We start from the raw sequence: 17,253 nt of genomic DNA on the forward strand, positions 1-17,253 counted from the left end.
GAAGCATACGAAACTCGGGACAATGCGCTTAGAAAAAACAAAGTGAATGGCGCGTACCATTATCGTTGTTCGCGGAAGGTTCGATCATTAGCCTATGCTAAATAAGACTCAGTTGAAATAGATAATAGTTCATTATCGTTGTTCGCGGAAGGTTCGATCATTAGCCTATGCTAAATAAGACTCAGTTGAAGTAGATAATAGGTCATTAAATTTTGTAAACAGTAGAAAGTAATTTTAGAATGGGAATTAACTATTTTTTCTTGAAATCCATTAAGCATATTTAGAAAGATTAAAAATTGGTTTTGAGGAATACTGCGAATGAGAGTTGGTGGTGGAAGGTTGATTTGTGAATCTGGAAGGGATATTTAGAAAGTAGGAGAATGAATGAAAAAGTGAGATCAGAATGTTTTGAGCGGTCGAGAAGTGAAGTCCAGTAGTAGACGGTAGTGTACGGAGAGTGAGAAATCCGGTGTAGTTCCGTGAGTGTGGAGTATCTATCGTGGAACGAGAGGTAGGCCAGGTCGAGAGTAAAGAACCTCCTTGAGCCAAGAGTGTCCCGGTAGCTGATTGAAGTTTTGAAAAAGGTAGAAACACGGCATCACGACAGAAGCAGGAACGGGAGCTATACGAGCTAGTTTTCAAAGGAGAACATTACTGGAAGCCAGGACGGGGTTTTGATCGCAGCCAAGGATAGCAGGAAACGGGTCTTGTGTGAAGACATTCTCAGTTCACCAGAAAAAGGTCAGTCTAATTTGTTTGGACATGAATGTATGGGTTTTTCGTATTAAATACCACATTATAAATTGAAGAACATAATAAATAATATCAGAAAAGCTTTATCAAACTTAAATAGAATTGTTGCTAATAAATCCTAATAGTTAAATGTTAAGAAAAGCTTTCAATTGGAAACCAAAAGGAAATAAGATTCCCATTTGTAAATGTTATGTTTAAGAATAATAAGATCTAGCAAATATTAAGCAGTGATTGCCATTTAAATAAAATAAACAATATTTTGATTATAATTGTAACCCATATGTGTGTATTATTTTACTCTTTTCTTTCCTATCCCGATTAGGAACCATTGAGAAATACTTAGAAGCCACGAGAGTAAGTAATTAATTTTATAATTCGCCCTGAGATTGAAAACATATTGATATGTGATCTGGTAAATTAATTAGATTATGATTAATGCATTGATTAAATTAAATGACATATAAGAATATTATCTCATATCAATAATAAAGATCACAATAATATATATATATATATATATATATATATATATATATATATATATATATATATATATATATATATAACCTTTCTCGTATCCATTTCCATAGCACTTGTCGTCATCGTTTTATTCAGGCCAGTTCCGAGGCATCTTGACGATTCCATAACAAAATACTTTTTACGTGGTTGGGTTGTTAGCCCAACGCACAACCTTCCTCCTTTCTCATCCTGGACTTGGGACCAGGCAATGGCAGAGTTATGTGAGAATTACTCTATAACTTAATAAAATATTGAAAAAGGAGCCTGTACCGCCATTAAGAAAGACAAAAAAATACACTTTCTTCAAATAAACTTTTTTATCCCGTGCCTAGATTTTGTGTCACATTGGAACTACTAAAAATTGATTTTTTTATAACGAGAAATCGAACGTCACTGACTTGGCAACATTTCGCGCCTATGTGTATAAAAATTATTGTTTTTGATAGTATAAACGTCACAGTCATTGTCGAATTACCGACGCACTGTTGCCTCACTTTTGAAAGTTCGCAGAACTTTCGCAATCTTGGACCGCGTTTGTTGCTACCTGTTGATCGCTACTGTGTGCTTTTAATAATGAAATATCTCTTTTAACACGAGATAAGTCTTTTAACACGAGATTCGATAAGCTTTTAGAAAAAATAAATACTGATAATACAATAATTGTATCTGCTTTAATAAATTGTCTGTTGGTTTTTGACAACCATGGTGTATTATCTTACACAACGATTTAATAATGTCCAAAAAATTAATGAATTCTTAACGAAACCTATTAGAACCATTACGATATCTGAATGAAATATTTCAGATATATAAATGTTGACTAATCTTCTCAACATTCATGATATTACCACCTACAAAATGTTAGATTAACAACAAATTTTTTAACACCTGTATTGGAAAAAGCGACAACATAATCTGTTCCAACCACGTACACTCTCAATCACCAATGTACCATACCCAATGTAAGATAACTGCACAAAAACTCTAGTTACAGATACTTTCTTCCATGAAACTAGCAAGGCGATATTGCTAGGAATAGTTCATCTGATGAAAATCCAGCAAATAGAGATCAAGTCGATCAGAATCTTAATGACAGAATAACCAATAACTATTGAAGGAATCCATTTTAACATCAAGACGTTTCAAGACATTTCAATTCCAAAGATTGTTCCAATAAAACTTATACCTGACCGCAAGACAAAAATTGAAAAAGTAAAAATCCCAGAGATACGTGGTCGAATCCAGCCTTTAGAAACAAAATATGTAGGTACTACCCCAAATATCGATGGAACTAAGCACCACTCCCGTTGTCATATCCCTAATAATTAAGTTTTCTAAATAATTTTCCTAATTAGGAAAATAAATAGAATTTCCAAATTTCTCTTTGGAGGGAAACTGTATACTGTCCAGATCCAGATATTTGAAGAACTAATAGCCGAAGCAACCAAAACTTCGAGGACGAAGTCTGAACTTAAAAATAAGAAAATAAGAAAAACTGGATTAGTCCAGAGAAATAAGATTTTTCTCGTGACACATCCCCCTCCAGGCCAAGACCAAATTTTTTGAGTAGTATGGACATCTATATTATTAACCTATATGTTTCCTGCAGCCGATTTTGATGATATACATAGTTATAAACAAATGAAGATCAAAAAACGGTAAATTTTCGAATTTTTCGTCTATTACCAAAAAGTTAAGCACTTTAAACAAATTTGAGAATAAGAAACTCATAAACCGTATAAAAAACTTCAATATGGCGTTCGCTAAATATGTCCATCCTTATTGGTTGCTTAAAAAATTGCAAAATAAATCATACATTTTCAGTTTTTATAAATATTCATAACTTATGTAAAAATTAACTTAGAACCTTCTTATTACACGGAATGCTGAGACTTCTTGTACTTAAATTATATTTTAAATTTCAAAGCAATTGGTCGAATAGTTTAAAAGTTATTTAATTTATTTTTCCCAAATTCATTTTTTTTGCAACACTATAAGTCAGAAAATTATGAGGTTACAGTAATACTTCGGACAGTTTATGAAAGAAGAACATTTATACTATTACCTTAATTAAAAATAAATGACAAAAAATAATTTTAAACAGTGTAAAATTATTTTGCAAAAACATGTCCATTTTTTGCTTACTTATAAACAATTAGAATAACTTTTTAACCGTTACCTGTAGAAAAATTTAGTTTTCATATTTAGAAAGACTGAATTTTTATACACATTTAGAAAGAAAAACAACTGTCCTAGGACAATTAGGGACAAAGTTAGCCCCCCCATTTTTTTAATTCACATGTTTTTTCAAAATAATTTTGCAATATTTATAATTATTTTTTGTCATTTTTTTTAATTAAATTAATACTGTAAATTTTCTTCTTTCATAAACTATCTAAAGTATTACTGTAACTTCATCATTTTCTGACTTACAGTGTTGCAAAAAAAAATAATTTGGGATAAACAAATTAAATAACTTTTAAACTATTTGACCAATTGCTTTGAAATTTAGGGTATGATTTAAGCACCATCAGTCTCAGCATTCCGTGTAATAATAAGGTTTTAAGTTAATGTTTACATAAGTTATGAATATTTATAAAAACCAATAAGGAACCAATAAGGATAGACATATTCAGCGAATGCCATATTGAAGTTTTTTATACGGTTTATAAGTTTCTTACTCTCAAATTTGTTTAAAATGCCTAATTTTTTAGTAATAGACGAAAAAAGCGAAAATTTACCGTTTTTTGATCTTCATTTGTTTATTACTATGTATATCATCAAAATCGGCTGCAGGAAACATATAGGTTATTATAATAGATGTCCATACTACTCAAAAAATTTGGTTTCTGCCTGGAGGGGGTTGTGCCACCAACAGGATATTTTTTTCCTTATTTCTCTGAACATGTAATAAAAATATATTGCATATAAGGCATTTTTATTGGTCGTGAGAATACTGGATGCAGTGTTAGCAACCCCGAAAAAATCTTATCCAGAGCCTTGGCGGCAAGTTGGACTTGCCGCAAATATTTGGAAAGACAACACCCTAAACAAGAACCCTACATAACAGCCTAAAACAGAAAATGTCCCTCTGGTCATATAAAAGAATTAGCGAAAACACAACAGAAAACAGCTATCGCCAAAATACAAAAAGTGCAGCAGCTAGATTGTCTGGAAATCACAGGGACAATGTCAACATACCCCACTGCAGCTCTAGAGGCGATGCTGAATTTTATTCCTTTGCAGTTTTACGTAAGGAAGGAGGCAGTAAGTAACCACCGCCTTAAAGCTGAGAGAGACACAAATAATGAAATCTGGAGATCTAGTAGCAGACAGGCCCCCGACGTTAGGAGGGGCCCCTTAAACGCTTCAAGCTTAATAATACTTCTACGTTCTTTAAATTGGGAACCAAAACATATTAGGCCCCGCAAGGCGGGAAGGGGCCCGACGTTAGGAGGGGCCCCGTAAAGCCTTCAAGCTTAATACTTCTACGTTCTTTAAAATGGGAACATATTTTCCTAATAAGCATCAAAATAGGGAATTTGGAAGGAAGTAATGAAGTGGGTAGTTTGGATGAAAGTGAATATAGCATCACGCCCCTTTCCGGGGCGTGATGGTAGTTTGGATGAAAGTGAATATAAAAAAAGGTAATTTTTTGTCGGCGATTCATTTACTAGCCAAATTAATCGATAAAAACAGTACCTAACTTAAAAACAAATTACTTGATCCCCCAAATACACAACGTTATATTCAATAATTCTTGATACTACTCAAGATATTTCAAAACACGATCAGCTTAGTTTTATTTTCCGGTATGTAAAAATAACGTGCGATAAAAATAATTCACCTTCCAAAGCAGAAGCTGTTGAAAGTTTTTGGGGACTTATTCGCATATTCGATCAAAATGCAGAAGGTCTTGTAAATGAAATTTTAAAATTTATACAATCAAAGCACCTTTCCGTACACAACTGCAGAAGAAAGGAATATGATGGGGCAAGCATTATGAGTGGTGTATATTCAGGCGTACAAAGGCGCATAACTGACATTGAAAAAATAGCTTCCTATGTTCATTGTGCATCCCATAAGCCGAACCTAGTGTTGAATAATGCCGTTGCTGGTGTAAAGGAGTTGTTTTTTTACGATATAATTAAGAGATTATATGTTTTTTAGTGCAAGTATTAAAAGATGGGATGTAGGTACCTACTACGATGGTATGACTATTCGTACCTATTCTTACTATTCGATGGTACCTACTACGTACTATTATGACTTTGAATTCATCGCATTTGCCAACACTTAAAAGGATATGTGAAACCCGGTGGTCATCCAGACATGATGCTATTATGACTTTGCATCGAGCTTTTCATTGTTATCTAAAAAACGATGAAAATTTAGAAGCTAATGCATTATTAGAGCATATGAATAATTTTGAATTTGTCGCTAACATTACTATTCAATAGTATTCAATCTGAAACACTTAACTTTATTAATCTAACATCAAACATTTGTAATCTGAAACGGCAGAGTTAACGCTCGCCCTTCAACTTTTTAAAAAAACTCGTGATAATCTTCGAGAAATGAGAAATTTATTTTCCGAAACTTTAGCAGAAGCAGCAGGAATAGCAGCATAGTGGGGTATTATACCAAAATTTAAAAATAAACGAAAAAAAAAGTAAGTATAAAAACATTTTAGGATGAGCTCAGTTGCGACAAAAAATAACTTTAGAAAAGTTTTAAAGTTAATGTTTTCAATGTAAATTTAGATATAATATTTCAACAACTTACTAATAGGTCTGTCGGATTAAGAGACCTGTATAATAGGTTTTCATGTATATTCCCAAAAAATCTATTAACACTAACTGATGAAGACTTATTAAAGAAAGGCCAAGTAGTGCCATTTACACATATTTTAGTAATTATACTGTTATTCGTAGTCACTGTTTATAATACGGGGCCCTATAATTATTTGTTTATAATACGGGGCCCCACAAAAATTTCCGCGGGGGAGCCTCCCAATCTTCAGCTACGCCACTGCATTTGAAGTGGTCATATAAACCACCAAATCGATGAAGAAGTTGAACTGAAACTGGAAGAAGGTTCACTCGTATGATATACGGATGGATTTAAGATAGATGAAAGGGCAAGAATTGGATTTACTGGGTCCAATTTCAGGCTATCCAAATCTCTTGGAAACGCCCCAACGTCTAACACACCAGCACAAAGGCAAGCAAAAAGGCTCATAAAAAGATATCAAAATAGTGACTGGCCTTCTTACTGGTCACTGCCCTGAGATATCACCTAAAAAAATGGACAAATCAGTTAGTGAGAACTGTGGTTGCTGTGACAACGGAAAAGAAACGGTAGAACATATATTATGCAACGGCGTAACACTGTTCTGCAAACGACTAAAATTCCTGGAAGAGGTCAATGTGACCTCTGACATAGGAAACATGTCACCTAGGAGGCTAATCAACTTCATCAGAAATATTAGCCCAATAAAATAAAATCAAAATGTAATTAAGTACAGGTCGGAATAATTTTTTTATCAAAGTTTAGGTCCAAACAAAAGATATTTTCAAGAAAGTATATGATTCATATGAGGGGATCATTGTTTTAATAATTAAAAATGGGTAATTTTTGCACAACATTTACTTTTTAAACTGCTGCGGTAATTCATGTTTTTATTAAGGTTTTTACAATTTTTTTCTGCAAAGCTGAAGAAACAATCTTTTATATAAGATTTACTGAATTAAATTTGACCCTTAATTTATTTAAATAATTTTTTTTTCTTCCTTCCTTATTGGCTTTGGATTACTTGATCCATTCAGCCACGATAGATAATAAATTACTGTTTGCTACAATATTCCAAATATAATACATTGGATTACATAATACATTAGGTACATGTGCGCACATATAATACTTATGCACGCACATATATACATACATATGTAGAAGTGGAAACATTTAATTGACCAGTAGGTATACTCCTCACTCATGGCCCTAACCAACTTAAATTAATTTACAAATAATTAAATCGACAAAAAAAAACTACATGCTAATACTAAATACTAATGTTAAATGCTAATAAATATATGTTTTTTTTACACAGCAATAAGGCTTCAACCCGGATCAACCCCGCGGAGGTTTACACCCTCTTTGTGTTTCTAATTTTTTTTTTCTCTTTTTTATTTTTTTATAATTTATTATACTTTTTTTTATTTATTTTTTTATTTATTTATTTATTTTTTTAATTAATAAGATTTAATTTTTTTTATACATTTTTTTTTGTATACATATTTTTTTGTATAATTTTTTTTTTTTTTAATTTTTTCAATATAAACTTTTATACAATTCTATTCTTATTACCTCCCTGCAAAATCTACTGATGAACTTTCACAGGGAGACAATATTACATAATAAGGATAAACATAAAAAAACAATAATTATTGCTAAACTATTTAAATAATTGTAAATAAAAATTGAAAAACAAATTTCCAAAAAAATATTATTTGCATTATAAATAAAAACTATAAAACATTTTGTTTTGCAGTAAAAGTTGCGCTATGATACCAGTATTAACTGAAAAAAATTGGTTAATAAATATTAAGTAGTTTATTAGATATTTAATTTGTTTATAAAAAATTACCATTTTTTCAATTGCAAAAACGCGGTTGTTGCCGATAGAGTATATTATAAGTTTTTAAGGTCTCATTTTTTTTGCTTTTATGTATATTTTCGACAGATGTATTAACAAATCAAAATTTCAATTAAACACCCCTCTAAAATGGTGTTTGACAATTGGTGTAATTTGTTTAAAACTTGTTTTTTTAATAACATCGCCGGGAATAAAAATTTTAAATTTTTTTTCGATATTCGTGTTCCTGGTAGTTTTTGACACATTTACAAAAGAAAAAAATTCTAAATCGATTTTTTGCCGAGACAGCTTTTCAAAGTTTAAAAATTCATATTTTGTTTATTTATCAATATTAGCATTTTAAAGTGCAAGAGTACATCTATCAATCCTACTACCCAACAATGTCATTTATACATAGAGTTAAAATTTTAGAGTATTTTAAAAAATAATGATTTTCGTAGCGACCTTAAATGAAAACTTATTGCATGAAGAGTGGTGCATTAGTATTTTGCAATATCTTCGTTAATAAAATGGATCAATTTCAGTGTTTTTTTAGTTTAGGGTAGCGTATAAAAATAATAACATCTAAATGACACTTTTTACAATAAAATATTCGTCAATTTGTTATAAACATTTTTTGAAGTTATACTTCTTTACGGGCGTAATGACGGTGAAATTTTATATGGGAAAACCTAGCGACCGGGCGCATGCGCATTATAACTTTGTTCTGATTTTATGTTCAAATGACATGACAAAAATTATCCAATATGGCAGCTGTGGCACAGCTGTGGGACTGTGCATGGTTTGGTTATAATGTATGCTTGTTGCGTTTTAAAATTTGTAGGAAGAGAAACAACAAACAAAAAGTTAGTTAATGGTTATACTGCCTTTTTAAATAGTTTTCATATTATATTTTTGGACTTATTTACATAGAAGAGATGATTGTTGCATGCCAATGTGAAAGCTCATCAAACTGTGCCTAGTATGAGTGCCGCAGATCTCGCTTATTCAAAGCTAAAGAATCTTTCACTGGTAAGTGTTTTATAAATAGTTGATCAAATTTTGTTATGATATTTGAACATAGCCACTTTGCACGACGCAAGTGATTGCGAAATTTATTAGTCGTTATACGGGCTCCGATACCTACCTTGAACCTACCAAAATACATAAGTAGTATGTAATACTTTTATTTTACACCTTAATATTCACCTAATATATTGTCTTTTCTTACTCTATGTTTTGTTTTATTTTTTCAATTCTAAATCATTTCAATTCAAAATCAAAATAATTTGATTTACATAAGTTAAAAATGTCAAAAGGTTAATCTGTTTAGTTAGACGATCTTCGCACATAATGGCAAGCTGTCTCTCTGGCGAAGTTTTAATGCGGGTGAATCCCAATACAACGCAAATACCAGCCGCGTGGTAAGTTGGTTCGAATCCCAATAGAAACTTTTATTTTTTTATTTTTTTTTTATACATTTTATGATTGTAAGTATATTTATTATATAATTTTATTTTCAGAAAATACGTATTTAGTTAAAATTTTTTCCGACAATTAATGTTCAGAAATCATTTGTGGCATTTTTAATGTGTTTTTTGGCACTGTTTTAATAAAAATTTTTGAGAAGTAGTAAGTATAAATTAATTTAATATTTAAATAAAATATAAATAAAAAGTATATTAATTTCGTTTATAATCATATAATAGAAGTATAACTTCTTACGTGCGTACAAAGTACACACACATTCTTTTTTTTTTAAATTGTTTTTCTCTACGTGTTATAAGTAAAAATTGACACAAAAATTGTTTATAAAAAAAATTAACAAAATAATACTGAATTAGCATTAAACATTTGTTATATACTTTTTCTTTGTACAATATTAAAATATACAGTATGTCCCTGTAAGTTGGAACCATATGGAAAATATTTTTATTATTAATTTTACGAAAAAAGTTATTCTTCATAAAAAGCCCTGCATGATCCAAAACCTAAGATTCAACCATCAGATATTAAATTTTATAAATATTATACGAGGTATGTCAAAAAATATGAATTTCGCTCAAGAGTAAAATACCTTTATTTTCACAATATCGAAAATTATTATAATGAAGAGTTATTTAGAATTAAAAACTATGTTTTTAATATGTAATTACATCCTTCTAATTGAAATTTTCTGAACTATAAAGGTACTTTACTTTTAATCTAAATTCATCTTTTTTGACATAGGTACCTGATATAAAATTAATAAAATTTGATATAATATGGTTGTATTTTAGGTTTTAGACCATGCAGAACTTTTTATTAAAAATCACTTTTTTTCGTAAAATTACTAATAAAAGAGTTATCAGAATTGAAATAACTGAAAATAATGTTGGTAATCCATAATTTTTCAAAAAAAAAAATTGTTTAAATTTGAAGGATTTAATTGCATATTAGAATATAGTTCTTAATTTCAAACAACTTTTCATAATAGAAATTTTCAATATTGTGAAAAATAAAGCTACTTTACTCTTGAGCGAAATTCATACTTTTTGACATACCTCGTACTTATAATATTCATAAAATTGGATATCTGATCGTTGAATCACAGGTTTTAGACCATGCAGAGCTTTTTATGAAGAATAACTTTTTTTCGTAAAATTAATAATAAAAAAGTTTCCCATATGTTTCCAACTTACAGTATACAGTGCGTCCATAAAGTAACGCATAAATTCATTATTTAGTACATCGGTGACTTTAAGTAAAAATGCGGAAACAGGTCGATTTTTATTTTTAAATTACAATTTTTTGGCATATATATCATACTAGTGACGTCATCCGTCTGGGCTTGATGACGCAATTGATGATTTTTTAAATGAGAATAGGGGTCATGTGATAGCTCATTTGAAAAGGCATTCAATTCTCTATTCACTAATATAAACATTAACGTAATGATTTATACAGGGTGTTCAAAGAAAAAAATTTTAATCCAATTAATTGAGACAAAAAAAAAGAATGTCTGTAATTTATTTAATTTAAAATACGTTTTACTGTTGTCAGAAAACAAGAAAAACATGTTTGTTTGACAAATAAATATTACTTTTCGCTTAAATTCAATCTTAAAGCTGCCACCAACTTGCCTCTTGGCAATTTGAACATTTCGTTTAAGCGAAAATCAATGTTTAATTTTTAAATAAAACATTTTTATGCTTTTTAACAGGAGTAAAATGTATTTAGAATTAAACAAATTACATACATTTATCTTTTTGTATCAATAAATTTAATTAAAAAATAATAATTTTTTGGACACCCTGTATAAATAAATATGTTAATGTTTATACCACTGAATAGAGAATTAAATACCCTTTCAAATGAGCTATCACATGACCCCTATTTTTATTTAAAAAAATAATCGATTACGTCATCACGCCCAGGTGGATGACGTCACTAGTATAATATATATGCCACAAAATTGCAATTTAAAAATAAAAATCGACCTGTTTCGGTATTTTTCCTTAAAGACGCCGGTTTCCAAAATAATGAATTTATGCGTTACTTTATGGACGCACTGTATTATGTATTTTACGTTTAATTTTACAATCTTTATAACAGGTAGTATACTAAAAACTGTGTATATATTTGTCAATTTTTATTCACTTATATACATAACAGATTTATAATAGAGGTTGTCCTCCATTTTATTATATTATTTTCTTTTGTATTCACGTTAACTTTGCGAGATTTTGCCAATGATTTGTACAAAGAAAAAAGTTGTTATGTTTCTTTAACAAAATATTACTATTTTGTTAGATTAAAAAAAATTTATACTGTTTTGTGGTTATCTTTGGTGCCAACTTTTATTTATCACAATATTAGAGAAAAAAATATTGTTTATAACAAATTAATGAATATTTATTGCAAAAAGGCTCATGCAGATGTTATTATTTTTATATGCTGCCCCAAATAAAAAAAAACATTGAAATTGGCCAATTATTAACGGATATATCGCAAACTACTCCTCCGCCAATTTTCAGGCAAAAAGTTTTCATTTAAGGTGCTATGAAAATCATTATTTTTTAAAACATTCTACAATTTTTATTATGTGTATAAATGGCATTGTTAAGTAGTAGGTTTAAATAGGTGTACTCACGCACTTTTAAATGTTAATATTGATAAATAAACTAATTATGAATTTTTAAACTTGGAAAAGCTATCTCGGCAAAAAATGGTTCTAGAAATTTTTTTCTTTTGTTAATGTGTCAAAAACTACCAGAAATACGGATATCGAAAAATAATTTCAAAATGTTAAATCCTGGCGATGTTATTAAAAAAACAAATTTTAAACAAATTACACCAATTTTCAAACGCCATTTTTGAGGAGTGTTTAATTGAAATTTTGATTCGTTTATACATTTGTCGAAAATATACATAAAAGCAAAAAAAAATGAGACCTTAAAAGTTTGCTTGGAGCGAGGAAAGGGATGGCCTGGGGCATTGGAGCGAGGTGGGGTGATCCCTGTTTTAATCTCGGGTCAAAATACCTCGCCCCAATGAATTGTTACACCCGAATGTACTTTTTCAATAGGGTGGACATCTTCCACAGGTCGGGTTGAATCAAATTGCTTGCTTGCTTGCTTAAAAGTTTGTATACGCTATCGGCAACAACCGCGTTTTTGCAATTGAAAAAATGGTAATATTTTATAAACAAATTAAATATCTCATAAAATACTAAATTTTTAGCAACCATTTTTTTTTTCAATTTATACTGATACGATAGCGCAACTTTTATGCAAAACAAAATGTTTGGCAGTGCTTATTTTTTATAATGCAAATAATATTTTTTGGAAATTTGTTTTTCAATTTTGATTTAAAATTATTTAAATAAATTAAGGGTAAAATTTAATTTAGTAAGTTTTATATAAAAAACTGTTTCTTCAGCTTTGCAGAAAAAAATTGTAAAAACTTTTATATGAACACGAATTACCGCAGCACTTAAAAAGGTAAATCTTGAGCAAAAATTACCCATTTTTAATTATTTAAACAATGATCCAATCATATGAATCATATACTTCTTGAAAATATCTTTTGTTTTGACCTAAACTTTGATAAAAAATTTATTCCAACTTGTACGGAATTACATTTTGATTTACATGTATTGTAATTTTATTTGATCGGTCTGTATTGGCATCCTAGAGTGTAACTAAATTAAGGTACGTACAAAAGATCTCTATACCGACAGAAATACATAAAGTACCGGCCCTTAATGTAATAGACGGTTATCGTATATTTGTAAAAGTATGGAATGTATTGTAAACTGACGACTTTATTTTTTAGACGCCATGGTCGGTTGGGGCAGATTGGATTAAATAGTTTTCGCTTATGACGAGGTTCACTAGATTTCCCATGAAATTCTTATTGAACTATAACACCTCTATAACGAGACATATTTGGATATAACGAGGAAAAATGAAATCGAAGAATATGTTTCTTTACCTATTTTTTAGCGCAGTAATGGCTATAAATAAATACCCCAACTGCCTGTATATAGAAATGCCTAACATATGTGTTATTATCGAGGTCAGTGCTGTAATAAACTTCCCGCCTGTAATAAATTTCTTTCTTTATATCGACTGATATTGAATATTGTAGGAAATTTACAATTTACGATTTACGTCTCATTGTTCAGGTCGACACCTAATAAACTACGTAAGAGGTATCAAAACATTTCAATATTATTGTTGTCTGATATATCGTGATCCGCTTATAACGAGGTAATTAGTCCGTCATTTCAGTTCTCGTTATAGAGGGAGTTTACTGTACAAACTATCAAAATATAAGCCCTCCATCAAAAGTGTACCTAACTACCCCATCCTCCCTATAGTATGGTTGCTAAAAGTTATCGGAGGACACCTGGTCATAAAATATGGTGCTTTACAACAAAATAAAACGAGGTAAACCCCTCTTAAAAAAGGTCAAAAAAACCACGCAGCGAGTTTCACTCGAGGGTCACTTGGTCAGCTTGATGTCACTTCTTTCGAGAAAATATTTATTGAGATTATCGTTAATGCAATATCACTGTTAGATGTGGCCTATAAAATAATAGCAACAATCAATACTTAAAATCAGGCTGGAAGTAGTAGTTAAACCAGAGATAGGGAATATCAAGCAGGGTTTAGGAAAAGCACAGGAACAGCCGATCAAATATTCATAATGAAAGAGGTACTGACCAGCTGCTATGAATACAAAATCCCGGCAATATTATTATTCATAGATTTTAAAGAAGAGAGAATTTGAAATACCTACGACGCTAAAGAAACTAGTGATGATGACATTGAATCATACGACCTGCAACGTAAGAGTAAAAGAGGAAACCTCAGAAGATTTTGCAGTCAGGTCAGGACTTGGGCAAGGAGACCGCTATCAACGCTAATATTTAACATAATACTAGAAAAAATCATTAGGAACAGCAACTTAAATAGACATGGGAACATATTGTACAAGAGTCATCAGTTAGTGGGATACGCAGTTGATGTGGCAATTGTACCGACGAGTGAAAAGATACTGAAAGAGATAACAGAAAGATTAGTAAGTGAAGCGTATAAAATCGGTTTAAAAATAAATCAAAAGAAAAACAAGGATATGAAAGTAGGAAGAGAAAGGGGGGATGGGGCAAATTTCAAGGTAAGCACACAATTAGGAGAGTTTAAGTTTGAGGAAATAGACGAATTTGTATATCTAGCAGCAGGGATAACAAACAAGTGTGAAGAACTGAAAGAAACTGATGCCAGATTAAGTAAAGCCAATAGATCTGCGGATGACATGAATTATTTACTAAGATCATAGCAGCTGTCATGGAATACGAAATTCAGGATTTAAAGACTATAATAAGACCAACAGCGATATACGGATATGAGACATGGATACTCAACCAAACAACAAAAGAAATAGTAAGAAGATTGAGATAGGAAAATGCTCAGAAGAATATTAGGGGGGAAGAGAACAGAGGAAGGGTAAGTATATAAGAAGGACAAATGAGGAAGTCTATCATGTTTACGAGGAACCACAAATAGATAGGGTAATCAAATCAAGGAGGTTGCAGTGGCTGGGCCACATAGAAAGAATGAACGATGACAGAGTGGTCAAGAAAATAGCATGGAGAGTATCAGATTACAAAAGAAAGAGAGGATGATCACGAAAGCGATGGAGAGAGACGGTAGTAGAAGACCTAAAAGAAAAGGGAATAACAGACTGGAAGAAGTTGACAAATAACAGAAAGCTATAGAAAAGAACAACAATGCTCTGAGCCTAAAAAGCCTGTAAAAAAGCTACATATATATACTTACCCCTAGTTGTAAACTAGGTTTATCAAATATCACTCGAAGCCATATCCCATTAAGATCAGAATCTGACGTAAGGGTAAGGTCACCATAAATTCGATCTGGCTCATCGGGCTTTCTGGGTTCATATCTGAACCAGTTAGGGCACGGTGATACGAGATCTTGACTCACAACACTGCCAAAAAACAAAACTAGTGTAAATCCAACCCCGAACATATTTTAGCACTTTTAGAACTAAAAGTTAGTCGATTGGACTTCAGATGTGATCACTACATAACTGGACACTTAGAACTGTAAAAATTTAGGTTTTCAAGAGCAATTAAAATTCCATTTTCTTAATTATGATGGGTTTTTAGCAATGAGTAGTGGTTGTTAACACAACACGCTGAGACATAATTATATTTGTGAAGCTACTTCACCTACAAAACACACTAACATTAACGAAAAAATAAAAGAACCAAAAGAACCGGTCCTCGATTGACTATTATTGAAACGATTCTTCGGAGTTTTTGTCACATTCTTCGATTTAATATAATTTTAATATAGATGCACCATCAAACATGTTATCTAATTCAAAAAATTATAAACAAGTTCTTTTCAATTCGTCAAACCACAATTACAGCCTTTTGTTTCACTGAATCTTAAATAGTAGGCCAATCAAGTTAGCAAAAAATAAGCCTTTTTTCGTCACAATTGTATTGACGGATTTGACAGTTGAAATGTGTAGTATGAGATATTACAAAAATACTCTTATCTAGGCATTCATCAATTTTTTAGTGAACTATTAAAAAAAAAGCAACCAAAATGTCAACTCTTTGATTTGCTAATAACTTAAAGACTTTTCTATTTAATAAAAATGTATACCATTTTTATTCAGTTGCAAAGCGAAGGCAAAACAATCTTACTTTTCAATTAGAATACGGAGTGCAATCCAGCTCTCTGAATCGCGATTTTCGATTCTTATTGGAATCTCATCGGAGAGAGCGCAGGCTTGTTCTCCTCTCCATATCCTAACTGACCAGCACCGAGAGCTTTTCCCACACATTGCAACTGAAACAAATAGGGTAGGTGATTAGCGTCATCTGGCAGTTGAAAGATGAAGTTTTTCAATCCTAATGGCAAGATTAATAATATTGAAAATATTAAAAATATTACTAAAAGATTTTTAAATTGAAAAACTTATTGGTACACTTTCCTGGTGACACCGCCAAGGCTTCTACAATTTGCAAGCCAAATTGATGCTGCAGTGAAGACAAAGGGAAGGAATTCTACACTATGCAATTCACATCCCCCGTCTGCAGCTTGGTAAGCACTATAAAATACGATGTATACTGCAGTAATACGACTATAAAATAAAAATGTATACCATTTTTATTCAGTTGCAATGCGAAGGCAAAACAATCTTACTTTTCAATAATTAGAATACGGAGTGCAATCCAGCTCTCTGAATCGCGATTTTCGATTTTTATTGGAATCTCATCGGAGAGAGCGCAGGCTTGTTCTCCATATCCTAACTGACCCGCACGAGAGCTTTTCCCACACATTGCAACTGAAACAAATAGGGCAGGTGACTAGCGTCATCTGGCAGTTGAAAGATGGAAGCTTTTCAATCCTAATGGCAACATTAATAATATTGAAAATATTAAAAATACTACTAAAAGATTTTTAAATTGAAAAACTTATTGGTACACTTTCCTGGTGACACCGCCAAGGCTTCTACAATTTGCAAGCCAAATGGATGCTGCAGTGAAGACAAAGGGAAGGAATTCTACACTATCCAATTCACATCCCCCGTCTGCAGCTTGGTAAAGTTTTTCTTAAAGGTAACTTTACTATTTACATATTTGACGTCAACAGACAACTTTTTCAGAAAAAAATATATACAAAATAAGACACGCTAAATTAAAATCGGTTAATAAACAAAAAAGTTATTGCAAAATTAACAACAAAATCGCTGTGTTTGGAAATTATTGGTAACTTTTTTATTGTTTATTAAAATTTGTTTAAATGTACCTAAACTTGAGG

The 17,253-nt window shown here is 31.0% G+C and overlaps 1 protein-coding gene across 4 annotated transcripts in view; it reads right to left on the bottom strand.

Moving 5' to 3' along the window:
- The window catches only part of LOC126881887 (phenoloxidase-activating factor 1-like), a 134,836-nt gene that overhangs the window by 103,967 nt on the left and 13,616 nt on the right, over positions 1–17,253 (bottom strand). Inside the window, exon 1 of one of the 4 annotated variants that reach the window (XM_050646537.1) lies at positions 15,235–15,708. The exons of 2 other annotated variants lie outside the window; for them this stretch is intronic. In XM_050646537.1, the coding sequence (XP_050502494.1) occupies positions 15,235–15,444 (210 nt within the window). In that variant the 5' untranslated portion in view covers positions 15,445–15,708. Of the gene's footprint in view, positions 1–15,234; positions 15,709–17,253 lie in introns of those variants that run through there. One more of the 4 variants, XM_050646539.1, reaches the window with a different exon arrangement.

The sequence above is a fragment of the Diabrotica virgifera genome, chromosome 3 (genome assembly GCF_917563875.1).
Source record: "Diabrotica virgifera virgifera chromosome 3, PGI_DIABVI_V3a".
Lineage (NCBI taxonomy): Eukaryota > Metazoa > Arthropoda > Insecta > Coleoptera > Chrysomelidae > Diabrotica > Diabrotica virgifera.